Raw genomic sequence first — 16,559 nt, 5'->3', positions numbered from 1 at the left:
GTTTTTTGGATATATACCCAGGAACAGGATTGCTGGATTGTATGGTAGTTCTGTTTTTAAGTTTTTGAGGAACCTCTTTGCTGTTTTCCATACTGGCTGCATCATTTTATATTCATATCAACAATGTACAAGAGTTCTTTATTTTCACATTTTTGTCAACACTTGTTAGCTTTTTCTTTTTTCTTTCTTTCTTTTTTTATAATGGCCATCCCAACAGGAGTGAAGTGATACCTTGTTCTTGATTTGCATTTCTCAATGGTGAAAAACAGAAAGCTTTCTTTTAAGATGAGTAACAAAACAAAAATGCCCAGTCTTGCCACTTATCTTCAACATGGTACTGGGAATCCTAGTCAGAGCAGTTAGACAATAAAGTTAAGGCAAGAAATAAAAGAAGTCCAAATCAGAAAGGAAGAAGTAAAATTACCTGTTTATCGATGATGTGAAAATCTTAAAAGATCCTGCAAAAAAAACCTCTTAGAGCTAATAAATTCTCTTAAGTGGCAGGATACAAAATCAGCATGCAAAAATCAGTTACATTTTTATATACATTTTATATTTTGTATACTTTATTTTGGAAAAGGAGATTAACAAAACAGTTCCTTCCCAGTAGTATCAAAATGAAAAAAGTGACTTGAGAATAAACTTTACCAAGAAGGCAAAAGACCTGTATACCGAAAACTACAATACGTTGATCAAAGAAGTGAGATACAAATGGAAAAACATCCAGTGTTCATGGATTGGAAAATTTAATATTGAAATATTAGGTAATATTTGAAACTTTTTATTTTGTCTTCTCTGATCTTTTCTTACTATTGTGCCCTGCTGTGTTTTCATACATTAATTTTCATGTTTTGTAGGTCTATTTCTAGGCTGTCTTTTCCATTGATATTTTTTTTTCTCCTGCACTAATGCTACATCATTTAAATTACCTTTATAATGGGTTTTAATATCTGGTAGGACAAATCCATTTATAGTGTTTTTCTTCTTTAAGTATCTTGCTATTTTTGGTCTTTTGCATTTACATATAAATTTTAAAATAAATTTGCCATATTTCTTTTAAAATCAAAACATGGGTTTGATTGTATTGTATTGACTTCATAATCACAGGGAAGATTTGTTATTTTTTATTGTGTTTAAGACTTCCAATCCAGTCCATGATATCTCTTCATTTAATTAGGTTTTATTTCATTTCTGTTAGTGAAGGTTTATGGTTTTCTCTGTAAAAGTACATCTTTTGTTAGATTTACTTGCAGGTAGTTTATGCTTTCCTATGTAAATTGCATTTTTAAGCTTTTTAGTTGGCTATCCATATGAATACAGTTGATTGGTTTGCTTTTAAGCCTTTTTATTTTGAAATAATTATAAGCATAAAGTTGTAAAAAATGAAAATAGAATCTTGTGAACCCTTTACTTCTGCTCGTAGTGACATCTAAAGTAACTGTAGTACAATATCAAATCAGAAAATTGACATTGGTATAATATTGTTAATTAGATTACCGATCCTACTCCATTTTCTCAAGTTTTTGCACAATATTTTCTCTCTCTCCTCTCTCAGAGGTATGTAGTTTTGTGTAGTTTGATCCTGTGTATAGATTCTTGTCATTACCATCACAGTCAAGATAACAAAATTATGAAGGAATTCTCTAATGCTTCCCCTCAGTTTCATCTATGTGCAACCACTAATCTGTTCTCCATGTCTATAGTTGTCATTTTGAGAATGTTAAATTAATGAAACCATATAGTATGTAACCTTTTGATATTAGCTCTTGCAATAGGCCTAATGACCATAAGTTATTGCATGTATCAGGAAGTCAGTTCTTTTTTTGCTGAGTAGTAGTTCAATGTATGGATCTATCAGAGTTTAACTGTTCATTCCTTGAAGGGCTTTTGATAGACTTCAGTTTTGGGGTATATGAATAAGCTGCTATAAATATTCTTGTACAAGTTTGCATGAACACAAGCTTTCATTTCTCTGGGAAAAATTACCAAGAGTGAAATTGCTGGTTTGTAGGATAAAGTGTTCAGTTTTATGAGAAACTGCCAGATTATTTTCAACTGTGGTTGTACTATTTTACATTTCTACTAGTAGTGTCTAGATTCAGTTTCGTTGCATCCTTGTCTCCATTTGGTGTTGTTGCTATTTCTATTTTAACCATTCTAATAGTGTATAATATCTAATGTTTTATTTTCTCATTGTGGTTTTAATTTGCATTTCCCCAATAATTAATGAGTTGAACATTTTTTCATGTGCTGATTTGCCATTTGCATTTCCGCTTCAAATGTCTGTTCATGTCTTTTGCCTATTTTGTAATTGGATTATTTATTTTTTTATAGTATCTTTTTAAGACTTCTTTATGTAGTCTAGATATAAGTGCTTTGTCACATATGTATTTGCAGATATTATCTCCAATATATAATTTAACTTTTAACAATTTTTTTCCACAGAGCAAAAGTGTTTAATTTTTGAAATCCAGTTTATCACTTTTTCATTTTATGTATCTTGTTTTTAGTGTCATTTCTAAAAACTCTTTTAGTCTCAGTAGTGAAGTTTTCTTCTAGAAGTTTTTGTTTACATTTTCTATTTAAATCTTTGATATGTTTTAAATTAATTTTGTATAAGATATGAGACACTTAGGTCAAGGTTCCTTTTTCTTTTTTTTTTTCTTCAGATTGGGTTTATCAATTGCTCAGCACTATATGTGGAGAAGACTATTATTACTTCTTTCAGTTGCTATACCACTTTTGTAAAAAAAAAAAAAAACAACAATTGGGCATACTTGTGTGATCTCTTTCAGGTTGCATGTTTCTTTCTATTGATCTATATATCTGTCCCTTTTGCCAACATCATTTTGTCTTTATTGTATTATATAAAAAGTTTTAAAGTTGTGTAGAATGATTGCCTCCTATTCATTGTTTTTTAAAATTGTTTCATCTATTTTAGTTCCTTTGCCTTTCTATATATATTTTAGAATAGGCTTGTTTCTGTTCACAAAAGTCTTGATGGGATTTTGTTAGAATTTCCAAACCTGTAGATCAGTTTGGGGGAGAGCTGAGGTCTTTACTATGGTGAGTCTTCCCATCCATGAACATGGTATGTCTCCCCATTTATTTAGATTTCCTGTGGTTTCTTTCATTAGTATTTTATAATTTTCAGGTTACCAATCCTGTATATGTTTTATTAGGTTTATACTGAGGTATTTCATTAATAGTAGGAGTGATTGAAAATAAGGTGCTTTTAATTAAGGTTTCCATCTGTTCCTTGCTAGTATATAGAAACACAGTTGATTTTGTACGTTGAGCTTTATATTCTGCAACCTTGATGAATGAGTTTATTTTTTTATTTTTTGTAGATTCTTTTAGAATCTTCTATATAACAATCATGCCACCTGGAAGTGTGGCTTCTGTTTCCTTTACCTTGCCTTAGTGTGTGTGGCTAGAGCTTCCAGTACAATCTTGAAAAAGAGTAGACATAGTTGTTTTGTTTTTGATCTTCAGAGGAATTACTCAGTCTTTGACTGTTATGTGCTGTGTTAGCTATAGGCATTTGGTGTTTGCATATTGAGTTTTCTAATCTGTACTCTTGCTAAACTCAATCTTCTTCTTTTTCTTCTTTTTTTTTTTTTTTTAGCTTATTTATTTATTTTGAGAGAGACAAAGACAGTGCAAGTGGGGGAGGGGCAGAGACAGAGTGAGAGAGAATCCCAAGCAGGCTCCATGCTGCAGGTGCAACACAGGGCTTGATCCCACAAACAAATTATGACCTGAGCCAAAACCAAGATTTGGATGCTTAACCAACTGAGAGCCACCCAGGTGCCCCACTAAATCAGTCTTCTTTATTCTGATGTTTTATCTGTAAGTCCTTTTGGAGTTTCTATGTACATAATCATATAGTCTTCATACAGATTTGTTCCTTTTTAAAATTTTATATTCTTCATTTCTTCCTTTTTTGACTACCATCCTTATTATGGGGTCAAATAGAAGTGATGATGGAGGTGTGCTTGTATATGTTTTGATCCCAAGTAAAAAGCTTTCAGCGGGTCTTGATTAACCGATGATCAATAAACATTTGTGATATATGGTATTTGTAACACCCTACCTTTCTCAGATAAAGGAAATTTTCATCTAGTTTTTAGTTTGTTAAGCTTCTTTTCTTTTTTTGTCTCATAGTCTTGGTGTTGAAGTTTTCATACTTTATTTTCTTTATTTATTGAGATTATCACATCATTTTTCTTTTTTTGTCTCTCAGTTTATTTGTTTTGAGAGAGAAAAAGCACATGCCAGCAGGAGTGGGAGAGAGAGAGAGAGAGAGAGAGTCAGTCCCAAGCATGCTCCGCACTGTGAGTGTGGAGCTAGAACTAATGAGCTGTGAGAGCATGACCTGACCTAAAACCAAGAGTTGGACACTTAAACCCACTGTGTCATCCAGGCATCCCTTGTTTTTCTTTTTTTAATCAGTTAATATGAGGAATTTAACCTTGTATTCATGGGATAAACCCAATTTTTAATAATGTTGCTACATTTGGTTTCCTAATACTTTAGGAATTTTGCATCTTTATTTATGAGCAAGACTGGTATGTGATTTTTTATTTTTCTCATTGGGTTTTGATATCATATTGTGCTAGTAAGTTGCATAAAACTCATTGGAAAGGAGTCCCTTGTTTTTAGTCTTTGGAATTATTTATGTGGCATTGGAATTATTTCTTCCTCAGTTATTTGATAGAACTCACTAGTAAAGCTATATAGACCTCGATTTTTTTCCTTATGGAAAGATATATTGATTATTGATTAAGTTTATTAAAGGTATTTTTTCTTGAGTCATTTTTGGTAAGGTATAGGTTTTCTTTATATTATCTGAATTTTCACATGCTGTTACATGAAAAATTTATAGGATTGTCTTCTGATTTTTTACTTAATTGATCATATACTTGTTTTCTTTTGATTCGTTATTAGGAAGTATACTTACAAGTTTTTTAATGTTTGGAGATTTTTCTTTTTTGTTGTTTAAGTAGAATATAACCGAGAAAAGTGTAAAAATTATGCGTCTAGCTCTGTGATTTTACACAAAATGAAAACAGTTGTGTAACCAGCATCCAGATAAAGAAGTACAACATTTATCTGTATCTAATGTATCCTCTTTTAGTTACATTACCTACCAAAGATACTCAGTATTCTGACTTACAGCATCATAGATTGTTTCCTTGTTTTTGAGCTCCTCCAGAAAAGTAATTATATGTATGTGTGTGTGTTTGTGTGTATGTGTGTATGGTACGTGGTATGTGCTAGGTAATGTTCTAAGTGCTACATATACCTACTTACAGCTTTCAATTTTTTCTATTTCCTTATTACATCCTATTCTTGAAAATTATATTTCTTGGATGTGAACTTTAGCTTTGCAATTATATTCTTTTCCCACATTGAGGATAGCATTTTGCTGTCTTCTTGCTTATATTGTTGCTCTTGAGAAGCCACTTGTAGTTCACTGTTCCTTTCACAGTAACATGGTTACTCTAAGGATTTGTTTGTTTTGTAGAATTATTATTTTGAATTTAATTCTGTTTGGGCTCTTGAATTTATTGATTGATATTTTATGCTGTTCTCCTCAGATAGAGCCCTCTTTTTTTCTTTTGATACTTCCATGAATCATGTTAAACTTTTCTGTCCTTCTATATATTCTTTTGACTTCTTCAGTTGACTAATTCTGATAGCTTTTTCTAATCTGCTAATAAACTTGTCCATTGAGTTTTTAATTTCAGTTTTTGCATTTTTTACTTTTAGAAGTTCTACTTTTTCTAGTTTACTTTCTATGATTATTCTTTGTTGTTTTAGTTTACTTTCTACGATTATTCTTTGTTGTTTTAGACTTTTACTTCTTTAAAATTATAGATATATAGATAGTTTTACAATCTGTTTAATAGTTGTAACATATGAAGTTTTCATGTGTCCTGTCTTGGTATTTGGTATTTCTGCTGATTGCTTCTCATAGTGTCATGTTTCTTTAGGTTCTTGATTATTTTTGACTTGATAGTGCTCATTGTCCTAGAGACATCATAGTGGGGATTGTTTGAGATGCAGAATTTTACTTAATTAGGAGCTTAGAGGTACTACCACTCAGGGATCACTGAGTTCATATGTTGAGGTTCTCTGGACAACTTAGGTAATAGGAACCTCAGCAAACAGGCAGGCCCATGGCAAAAACTAATTAGCTGTACCTCCCTTGTGTCTGTTATTATGTTGCCCTACGTAGTACCAAGGCATTTTCCTCTGCTGTCCCCTGGTGATGGGGGCATGGGCACATATTGATTTCTGGCTTATCTTTGTGTTTCTTTTGGAGATGGGGTAGTAGTCTGCATTGATGTCAGGAGAGTCTCTTATTTGATTCTACTTTGACAGGTTGAGATTTACCTGTGTCCCTCTTGCCTTATAAGACCACCAAAACTGAACTCTAGATTTGGTGATTGTTGGCAAATGGCCTTAGAGGATTTAAGGCCTTAGAGGCCTTAAATGGATATAATGTTCCAGTGCTTCATTTACTTCTCTGGGTTCTTGTATTCTGTTTTATCTTGGCCAAGTAATTTGTGGTGCTTTCAAAAACGCTTATTTTGGATTTTTCTCATATGATTTATAATTTTTGTAGTTGGAGGGTTAGCTTGGACATGGAAATGAAAATACAGTTGAAAAAATTGGGGAAATGTTTAATAAAATGTTTTTCATTAATTAGATAAGTGAGCTGCTATAAATTAGTAAGTAGTTATAGTAAATTGCTTGGTGGGGAGATAGGTAGCTTATGTTTATTTTTTATTTTGTTTATACTTATTTTTTGGTTTGCATCTAATGGTTTTCTTATTTTAGGGGTAAAAATATTTCCATCATGGCTCATTCAAAGACAAGGACCAATGATGGGAAAATTACTTATCCTCCTGGTGTCAAGGAAATCTCAGATAAAATATCTAAAGAGGAAATGGTGAGACGATTAAAGGTGAGTATAATTGTGTTACATTTTTGGGGCATCTGGTTAGGGTGGTGTGTTACCTGTGGAAATCATATAGAGCTGTATTTTATTAGGGGATCTTAAGAAAGCAAATGAAAGCTAAAAATGGCTTTCTAGGGTCTCCTAGACTTGAGCCTAAAGAATAAATCTGTAGTTCTCTTATATTCTTTGTTGTCTGTAGAAAGTGCTCCTTTGTTCTATATCTCATTTGTTTTATAAAACAACCACTTTATTTTTTTAAGTGTTTTTCTTTTACTTTTTTTATGTTAATTATTGAGACAGAGAAAAACAGCATGAGTGTGGGAGGGGCAGAGAGAGAGAGGGAGACACAGAATCTGAAGCAGACTCCAGGCTTTGAGCTGTCAGAACAGAGCCCAATGCAGGGGTCGAACCCACAAACCATGAGATCATGACCTGAGCCAAAGTCTGATGCTTAACCGAATGAGCCACCCAGGGGCCCCTAAAACAACCATTTTAATCTAAGAAAGGAAGTGTAAAGTCTTTGTATTGAGCGCTGAGGCTGTGTTTTACTTTCTTATAAGTTATTTTGAGAGTAGGTTAAAGTGCTTTACTTTTAGCTTCTCTCTCAGCTTCTGATATGCAGCAATGAATCATGATTGATGGTGAACTTTCCATAGAGGAGGCAGTCATTGTATGGCTAGGGTCTCTTTATATGTGTTTGAACAATGTTTTACTTTTTCTTTAGAGCAGCTATAGTTTCTGTGGTTATAAAATGGTTAAAGGAGCAGAATGGCCAAAGAGAATGTTAAGCTAATTTATCAGTTAGTGGAGATGTTTTTATTTTTGAGCATTTTTCCCCTTCTAGATTGTATCTACCTAGACATTTATGTTGCTTGACATATTATTATTTATCTGTATTTTAAGACTGGAAAACCTACCTTAATTAATCATTGAAGGCCCAAGAGCCTTAAAGGAAAGTACTGGTTTTTTTTTTTTTTTTTTACAAATAGTTTATTGTCAAATTAGTTTCCACATAACACTCAGTGCTCATCCCCAAAGTGCCCTCCTCCATGCCCATCCCCCCTCCCCCCCACATCCATCAGTCCTCAGTTTTTGTCAGCATTCAAGAGTCTCTCATGGTTTGCCTCTCTCCTTTTCCCCCACCATTTCCGCCCTTCTTCTCCCCCTTGTTCCTCCGTCAAGTTCCTCCTAATCCTCCTATACGTGCAAACATATGATATTTGTCCTTCTCTGCCTGACTTATTTCGCTCAGCATAACACCCTCAAGGTCCATCCATGTTGCTACACATGGCCAGATTTCATTTTTTCTCATTGCCATGTAGTATTCCATGGTATAGATAAACCACATCTTCTTGATCCATTCATCTGTTGATGGACACTTAGGCTCAGGAAAGTACTGCTTTATGGGAATTGCTGCATAGTTTATCCCTAATGCTCATAAATTTCATATAAAGTCTTAGTATTAATACCTTTATGCATAAAGTATTAGAATGTCAAAAAAAATCAGAAGTTTATTATTCAAAGGAAAAGGTACTTTTGAGCAGATTAAAAATACCAATTTGTGTGTATTTTATCTACTTAGGAACTTGTGTATGTTTTGTTAAAAATAGTGAAGCTACAAGCTCTTTCTGTATGACATGTTCCATTTTCTGTGTACCCAAATTCTCTTGATCTATTGACTTTTTAGAGAAGCGAATATTTTCTTTTTTTTTCTTAAATAGTTTGTCAAGTTGGTTTCCATGTAACACCCAGTGCTCATCCCCACAAGATCCCGTCCTCCATGCCCATTACCCCCTTCCCCTGTCTCCCACCCCCATCAGCCCTCAGTTTGTTCTCAACATTCAAGAGTCTCTCATGGTTTGCCTCCCTCCCTCTCCCCAACTATTTTTCCCCTTCTCCCCCATGGTCCTCCGTTAAGTTCCTCCTAATCCACCAATACATGCAAACATATGGTATCTGTCCTTCTCTGTCCTACTTATTTCGCTCAGCACAACACCCTCAAGTTCCATCCACATTGCTACAAATGGCCAGATTTCATTCTTTCTCATTGCCATGTAGTATTCCATTGTATAGTTAAACCATATCTTCTTGATCCATTCGTCAGTTGATGTACACTTAGGCTCTTTCCATGTTTTGGCTGTTGTTGAGAGGCTACATTTATTTTCTCAGATTGTATTTCAGCAGTGATAGGTAAGCAACTCTATTGTTTGCTAGGAAAGTAATGTTGAACGCAGAAACTATACTTACAAGCTGATTAACATTTAGTGTCTTATAAAGATGTTATTTTCTCAGACATCTTTAACAGACAAGTTAAACATGAGTTACTGAGTTTTATAACACCATTTGAGTTGTAGACAATTTTGAGAGATTCTCATTATCTAGCCCTTGAGTAAACTTTATTGTTAGTCTTGGTGGAATGATTTCCACAGTGTTCACATTTAGTGTTTGTAGGATGTTTTTGTTATTTTGTTGACATCTATGCCCAGCAATCTGGTTAATATACTTTTTCTTCATTTGTTTTCCTAATTTACACTTACCCACTATTTTTTAGCAACCTTCTTAGAGAATTATAAAAAGGATTTAATGGGGGCTGATGGTAATTTTGAAATGTACAATTACAGGTATAAGTTTTGTGAGTTACAACAATTTGTTAACAGGTAAGGTGTCATTATATAATTTCTAGAGTTTCCTGTAACATTTATATTCAAGGTATACTGATCTCTCACTCTTGTGAAGAGATTCTAGAGAAAGTGATGGTTTCCTGCATGTGGAAGGAAACCTTTCTCTCTCTCTCTTTTTTTTTTTTTTTTTTTGCCTCTTTTCATAATATGCTTGGGCCATCAAAGCATATGTCTTAATTAATAAAATTAATAAGTTAGGGAGTAGCTCCAGACCTTGTGCCCTTATACTAACTTAGTGCCCCACTAGAAGGATTAGTCCACTGTTGGTTCTGGTATCTGGCATAATAGAACTGGGGGTCTGCCATCTGAGGAACACTGTTTCCCAGCAACACATTGGATGATTTATTATTCAAAAGTCTAACTCTATAGCAGAGTAGAAATCCTTGTATTTTTTAAGGACCAGGTCATAGCTATTGGTCCTTGGTGGCAGCCTTACTTGTTGATTAGTATTTGCAGCACCACCTAGTGGATGCCAGGTGGTCACCTTTCCATTAGAGTTTTATTTAAATCTGTGTTCCTGTCAAGTTAGGCGATTTCAAGTCTCATTTGAAGTAAGTATAGTATATATAGATGGAGGGTTCATTGTGACCAGCTAATACTGAAATTAGAGAAAGCTTTTTACAGAATTTGAATGGTACCAATTTTCTCCATTTTTATTTCTGTCCTGCTTCCTTTATGTAAATGTTTTTGAAAAGGGAACCATTTCCTATAGGTTATTTCTGCTCACTCCATACATGTCACTGAGTTCTTCTAATAAACTATCCATGTCATATTATCTTTTATTGTGGCACAAGAAATATTTTGTTGGATGCTGTGGTAGTCACTTCATGGTAGCTTTTTAGTGTTTAGGAATGCATCTTCATCATCCTTTCTTAAATCTATTTATATATTCTTTTTTAGCTGAATATATAAATCTATATATCTAAGATGGTTTATGGATCAGATGGAAAAAGTAAAATTTTTCCCTAGGATTTTTCTTTAGAAGTATAATATAAAGATTACGTATAATATATATTAAAGGGGGTGCTGTTTTTAGGAAGGATATACTCCATTTAGCCCAGCTGTAAAAGTGAGACCAGAAATGCTATTTAAGGCTAGTTTTTTTTTTTTATATCTATATAATTGATTGTCAAGTTAGCTAACATACAGTATATACAGTGTGCTCTTGGCTTCGGGAGTAGATTCCTGTGTTTCATCACTTATATACAAAACCCAGTGCTCATTCCAACAAGTGCCCACCTCACTGTCCATCACCCATTTTCCTGCCCCCCTACCCCCATCAACCCTCAGTTTGTTCTATATAAGAGTCTCTTGCGGTTTGCCTCCCTCTCTGTTTGTAATTTTTTTTTTCATTCCCATCCCAAATGGTCTTATGTTAAATATAAGGCTAGTTTTAAACTTATCTGGTTAGCAGGTATGAGAGGTAAATGGAAAATATTTTAGTCTTTTAAAAAAAAGTTATTTTCTGTAGTTTTAGAAGGATCTGTTCTCTCACTTTTAGCGGAAAAATGAAAGTACTTAATATTAGTTATTTGGAAGTTAATCTTTGCAATTAATATGGATGTTATTTCAAATGATATATTTTTGCAAGAAAGATTTCATTATTTCATGATTTCATTTTTGTATAGATGGTTGTGAAAACTTTCATGGATATGGACCAGGACTCTGAAGAAGAAAAGGAGCTTTATTTAAACTTAGCTTTACATCTTGCTTCAGATTTTTTCCTCAAGCATCCTGATAAAGATGTTCGCTTATTGGTAGCCTGCTGCCTTGCTGATATTTTCAGGATTTATGCTCCTGAAGCTCCTTACACATCCCCTGATAAACTAAAGGCAAGTATTGATTTAAAGAACTTAAAGTTTTGACTGGTACTTTCATTTTATCTTTCTATCTGAAATGGGAGTTAAGGTATTTAGATAATTTCTTTGGATTCTTTGACATTACTTGCAACAGTCTTATTAAACAATTTTATTTCTTAAAGAATCCCCCCGGCCCCCCATTTAGTACTTACTTTTATAAAACAATTTTTGATCCTTAGGATAACAAGTAGATTAGTACAATGTAGTCTATACTTTTTATAGTATGTTATCATTAGTTCTATTTCAGCAACTCTTGGGGGGGGTCACTTCTTTTCTCTTTTGAACATTCATACAGAAGACCATATTTGTTTTTTAAAACATAATATTCTAGTATAAGCCTGAATGTATACTATATGAGTCATAATTCATTTAATGGAAGGTGTGATGTAAATTGTTTGGCAGAAAATACAGTGAACAAAATTTTTATGAAAAGTTAGTAATGACACCTAGTACTTGTTTAGAGTAGTAGTAAGTAAAGCCATATGAATGGAGAATCTTCAAAAGGGGGGAAAAGGAGACTGGCATGATTAATCCAGCTGCTAGAAAGTGTGAAATAACTAGAGCTGTGCAAAAAGATACTGAATAAAGCAGGTTAGGAAATGAGGAAAAGTCAGTAACAATAAAAGATAATTGTGGAAACTGAATTAGAGAATGAATTCATAGGAAGATTATTAATACTCAGTGTGGAGAAAATGATGGGCAATTTAGGTTTATTTCATTTAACAAGTATTGATGTTTTACTTATGTGTTGGGAACTGGGTTTATAGTAGTGAAAAAGAGTCATCACACAGTCCCTAAATTTATGGTGTTGCTTCTTGATAATTGGAGTAGGAACCTGCTCATTTGATTAAATCTGCCAAAATTCTAGCATGGAATGCCCAAACTCGTTTGGGCAAGATTGTTTAATATTTTAATTGGTAAAGAATCTCAGGATAGGGGCAGTATTTGACATTTACAGGTGAAATTGAATTGTAAAATTTGAGAATGTTCAGAGTTTTAAGTAGATAACACGAGCTGATCTGTGGACTTGTATATCCAGGTATATATTTTGTTTTGTAATTGTGAACTCTAATTTGGAGATGGGATGTGGGCTCTTCCTTACTAGTGTCTTGTTGGCATTGTCATGAAGAGGAAGGTCTAATTTAAGAGTGCTGTCACAGGTTTCTTCTACCTTTTGTGGATTTCTCAGTTTTCATAATTAATAATCTAACCTAGAACTCTTGGGTAATGAAAAGTCCTCCCAAAAGAATAGCTACACATCTGTTTATAACAGCACAGTTTATAAGAATATTGAGGAGCTGAGATTAAATTAGAATCTTTTTGGATTATTCCATTGCTGAAAATTTTAAACTATCTTATTTTTTCTGTTCAAATTTTCTGGTCTTAGTTTAAATGCCTTTTTTTTCTTTATTGAGCTAGTACTTAACATTTAATCATTTCATGAATGTTATCTAAATATTTATGGAGTGTTTTTCACTATTGATTAGCATAAAGTTTGTATTTTTGACTATGGTAGCAGTAATGGAACACTGACACACTGATCCTCGTTTATTCCACTGTCAGTTTATTGTTGTCATCAGAAAACCCTTTTTAGACACCTGGCTTCATGTGTAGTAGGTCAGTGATTATTGTAGAGATTATAAGTGATTGACAGTTTTCTTTCTATCTCCATGTAGTCAGTGTGGCACTTAGTTTTCTCTTAATCACAGTAGCAGGGTTTATTCACAGAAGATGTATTTTGTACAGTACTGCTACCAAAGTAACCATTTTGAAGGATGTACTTTTTGTAGTATTTTTTTTGAAAAGTTATTTGTATCTTTTTCTCTTTTAAAAGTATTCTTGTTTTTCATTTTACATATAAGGGAAATATTTTTTTCTTTTCGTTGTATTGATTGATTATCATGCTTCCTTTGCAGAATTAGCCTTTATAATTTTACTCTTTTCTAAAATTTTAAAAGGCTTATCTCCATAAAAATTGCCTAAAAGTGACATTGAACATATCTCTATCCAGGTGCAAAAGGAAGACATAGTAAAAAATCAGAAGCCAAGAGGTGGGGATAGATGGAGAACTGGTGGGGAAAAACAAGTAAATATAATGATTAGGTAGGGAAGCTTGACAAGTTAACTTTTACAGGTCTTTAAAATTTCCAAGTTTCTGTGATCTAATGTATTTTCACTTATTTTGGAAGGCAGCTCACCACTATACCACCAACGCAGGCTTCAATTATGTATTTTGGAATTTTAAGTTTCCTAAACTATGTTCTTGCTGTATAATTAATCTATATAGCGCTGTTCCAGCAGACCTAATCAGCTCTCAGTCACCTGCAACCTTGGTTATACTAATAATAGGACAAATTTTGGTTTACCAGTTTTTGGGTCTAGTTTTTTAATTTTATGATGGAAGTTTTTCTTTATCTAAGATCATGGTAAATTATTTACTGTTTTCCTGTGAAAGGCAATAAGATATTTAGTGTTTTCATATGGTAAGATTCTTTTAAGAAGTTGTAGCTAAATACAGGTCCCTTGCCCCCCCCCCCCCCGGTTCTTTATTATGGTAGATACACATGAGTGCTGAATTATCTTTAGGAATTTAGTGAATATTTTTGTTTAGCATTCATAATCTAAACAATACTTTGTCTCTTTTTTTGAAGGATATATTTATGTTTATAACAAGGCAGTTGAAGGGGCTAGAGGATACAAAGAGCCCACAGTTTAATAGGTATTTTTACTTACTTGAGGTAAGCAATATATCTTGAGATGATATTTTAAATTATGTTTTTATGCTTGTGTATTACTAATTAAAGTGTTTACCATTCACTTTTTTTATTTCTTATTTTTAGAACATTGCTTGGGTCAAGTCGTATAACATATGCTTTGAGTTGGAAGATAGCAATGAAATTTTTACCCAGTTATACAGAACATTATTTTCAGTTATAAAGTAAGTTTATTTTACTAGACATGTAACTTACTTTAAATGTATAGAATTTAAAACTTATGTTAATACGCATAAATTGTTTGTTACAATGAGTATTTAGAAGGTTAAGAGTTGTAACTTTAGAAGTCATTAACTTGGGGCACCTGCATGGTTCAGTATGTTAAGCTACTGACTCTTGATTTTAGCTCAGGTCTTGATCTCACAGTTAGATTGAGATTGAGCCCTGTGTCAGGCTCTGAGCTGACCGTATGCAGCCTGCTTGGGATTCTCTCTCTCTCTCCCTTTGTCTCAGCCTCTCCCCAGCTTGTGCACGCACGCTCTCTCTCTCTCAAAATAAATAAACTTAAAAAAAAAAAGAACTCATTAATAGTATATTTATAGATGTTTTGATAGTGAATAGAACTTAATTTGTATTGTAAGATATACAAGCGTGGCATAAGGCAATTTATAGCCAGTATAAAAATATTTTTTGATTATATTTTTATCTTTAAATATTACTGTCTCCTTGATTCATGTAGGTAGTTGAGTTTTTTATGTGTTTTTAAAAATTATCTACGAGAATTAACTTCACAGCAATTTGATTTTCTGAATTTAAGGCAAAACTAAAGTTGATATTTGATTCAATTGCTTTTGATTGTGAGACTGGTTAAAATTAGGGAAAAGTAATCTAGGAAATGTAGTTTAAAATATATTTTGGATGCTCCTGTAAGATTTGGGATAGAGGGAAACTTTCAGTGAATATATAGAATTTGATTTAATATTTTAGTATCATGTTTTATAAAGTGTAGTGTTCATCAGTACCATGTTACTAAATTCTGTACACTTTAGTTTTTATTATTTATTTTTGAAAGAAGGAGTGGTCCTTTGCAAAGTCGTATATGTCCTAATACTTTACATTCTTTTAGTGTTAGGAAAGTGTTTGTGAGCACATGAACGAGGGACAGACGGGGAAGAGCAGTAGGAGAGGGAGGGAGGAAAGGAGGAAGGGAGGAGAGACACAGAAACAGAGACAGAGAGAGAGACAGAGAGAGAGAGAGAGAAATTCCCAAGCAGGCTCTCTACTATCTGCGTTGTCACCGTGGACTCCCATGTGGGGATCAAACTCATGAACAGTGAGATCATGACCTGAGCCTGAATCAAAAGTCTGACACTTAACCCACCTAGACACCCTTGAATCCTGTACACTTTAAATAAAATATCTCTTTTGAATTTCAGCAATGGCCACAATCAAAAAGTTCATATGCACATGGTAGACCTCATGAGTTCTATTATTTGTGAAGGTGATACAGTATCTCAGGAGCTTTTGGATACAGTTTTGGTAAATCTGGTACCTGCCCATAAGGTAAGTTAGCAACATATACCAATATGTCTAAAGCCCGTTAAGGTCAAGAATTTGTGCTTATGTTCCAAATAGAATTTTTCCTGCTTTAACCTTAGTTTTGGAGAATCTGTTTTATTCGTTAATAAATATTAGTTATGTTTAATATTTAGTAAAACATGGTACACTTACAACTAATTAAGTAGATGATAACTCTGTGTGATGTAGAATATGTTTCAAGGAGTGAGTTAATACTACTTAGATGCTATCATATAACTTTATGTGTCAAGAGATGCTGAAACCAATTAGATCCTTAGCTCTAAGACAGCAGTAGTTAGATGGAGTGGAGGGGTGAAATTAAAAGGGAAGTCTCTACTAATTTTTGGACAAAGGATATGTTGATGACATTGTTTCTTACCTTGGTGGTATTAATCAAGACATGTTTTTGTGTGTCTTGTTCTTTGAAAATTACTAACTCTCCAGTAAACAGTTGGAAATAATGGTTCTGTGAAAGGGATCAGGGAGAGAGTTAAAGAGAGGGGTCAGGGAGTCACCAGTATAAAAATCTGTGCAGACCTAAGAACTTTCTGGCACAATATAATCTAATTTCACAAGTGTATGACATTCACACAAATAGTGTTTCAATGAAGATGGCCGCATAATTTAATATTTCCAGATTCTTAAGATAGTCTATCAATGCTAAAGTTAAGTACTGTAAAGAGACCTAAACATTCAGATAATACATTTATTAGATAAAAATAATAAATACCCTTATAAGATTTAAAGATAACATATG

The 16,559-nt window shown here is 33.3% G+C and overlaps 1 protein-coding gene across 6 annotated transcripts in view; it reads left to right on the top strand.

Moving 5' to 3' along the window:
* The window catches only part of PDS5B (PDS5 cohesin associated factor B), a 199,787-nt gene that overhangs the window by 59,388 nt on the left and 123,840 nt on the right, over positions 1–16,559 (top strand). For all 6 annotated transcript variants that reach the window (XM_039239836.1, XM_039239835.1, XM_039239837.1 and 3 more), the window contains exons 2-6: positions 6,850–6,976; positions 11,280–11,483; positions 14,162–14,248; positions 14,351–14,448; positions 15,661–15,787. In XM_039239836.1, the coding sequence (XP_039095767.1) occupies positions 6,869–6,976; positions 11,280–11,483; positions 14,162–14,248; positions 14,351–14,448; positions 15,661–15,787 (624 nt within the window). In that variant the 5' untranslated portion in view covers positions 6,850–6,868. The remainder of the gene's footprint in view (positions 1–6,849; positions 6,977–11,279; positions 11,484–14,161; positions 14,249–14,350; positions 14,449–15,660; positions 15,788–16,559) is intronic.

The sequence above is a fragment of the Hyaena hyaena genome, unplaced genomic scaffold (genome assembly GCF_003009895.1).
Source record: "Hyaena hyaena isolate Hyena2069 unplaced genomic scaffold, ASM300989v1 scaffold_163, whole genome shotgun sequence".
Taxonomy (NCBI): domain Eukaryota; kingdom Metazoa; phylum Chordata; class Mammalia; order Carnivora; family Hyaenidae; genus Hyaena; species Hyaena hyaena.
This window is presented reverse-complemented; position numbering and strand designations above follow the sequence as displayed.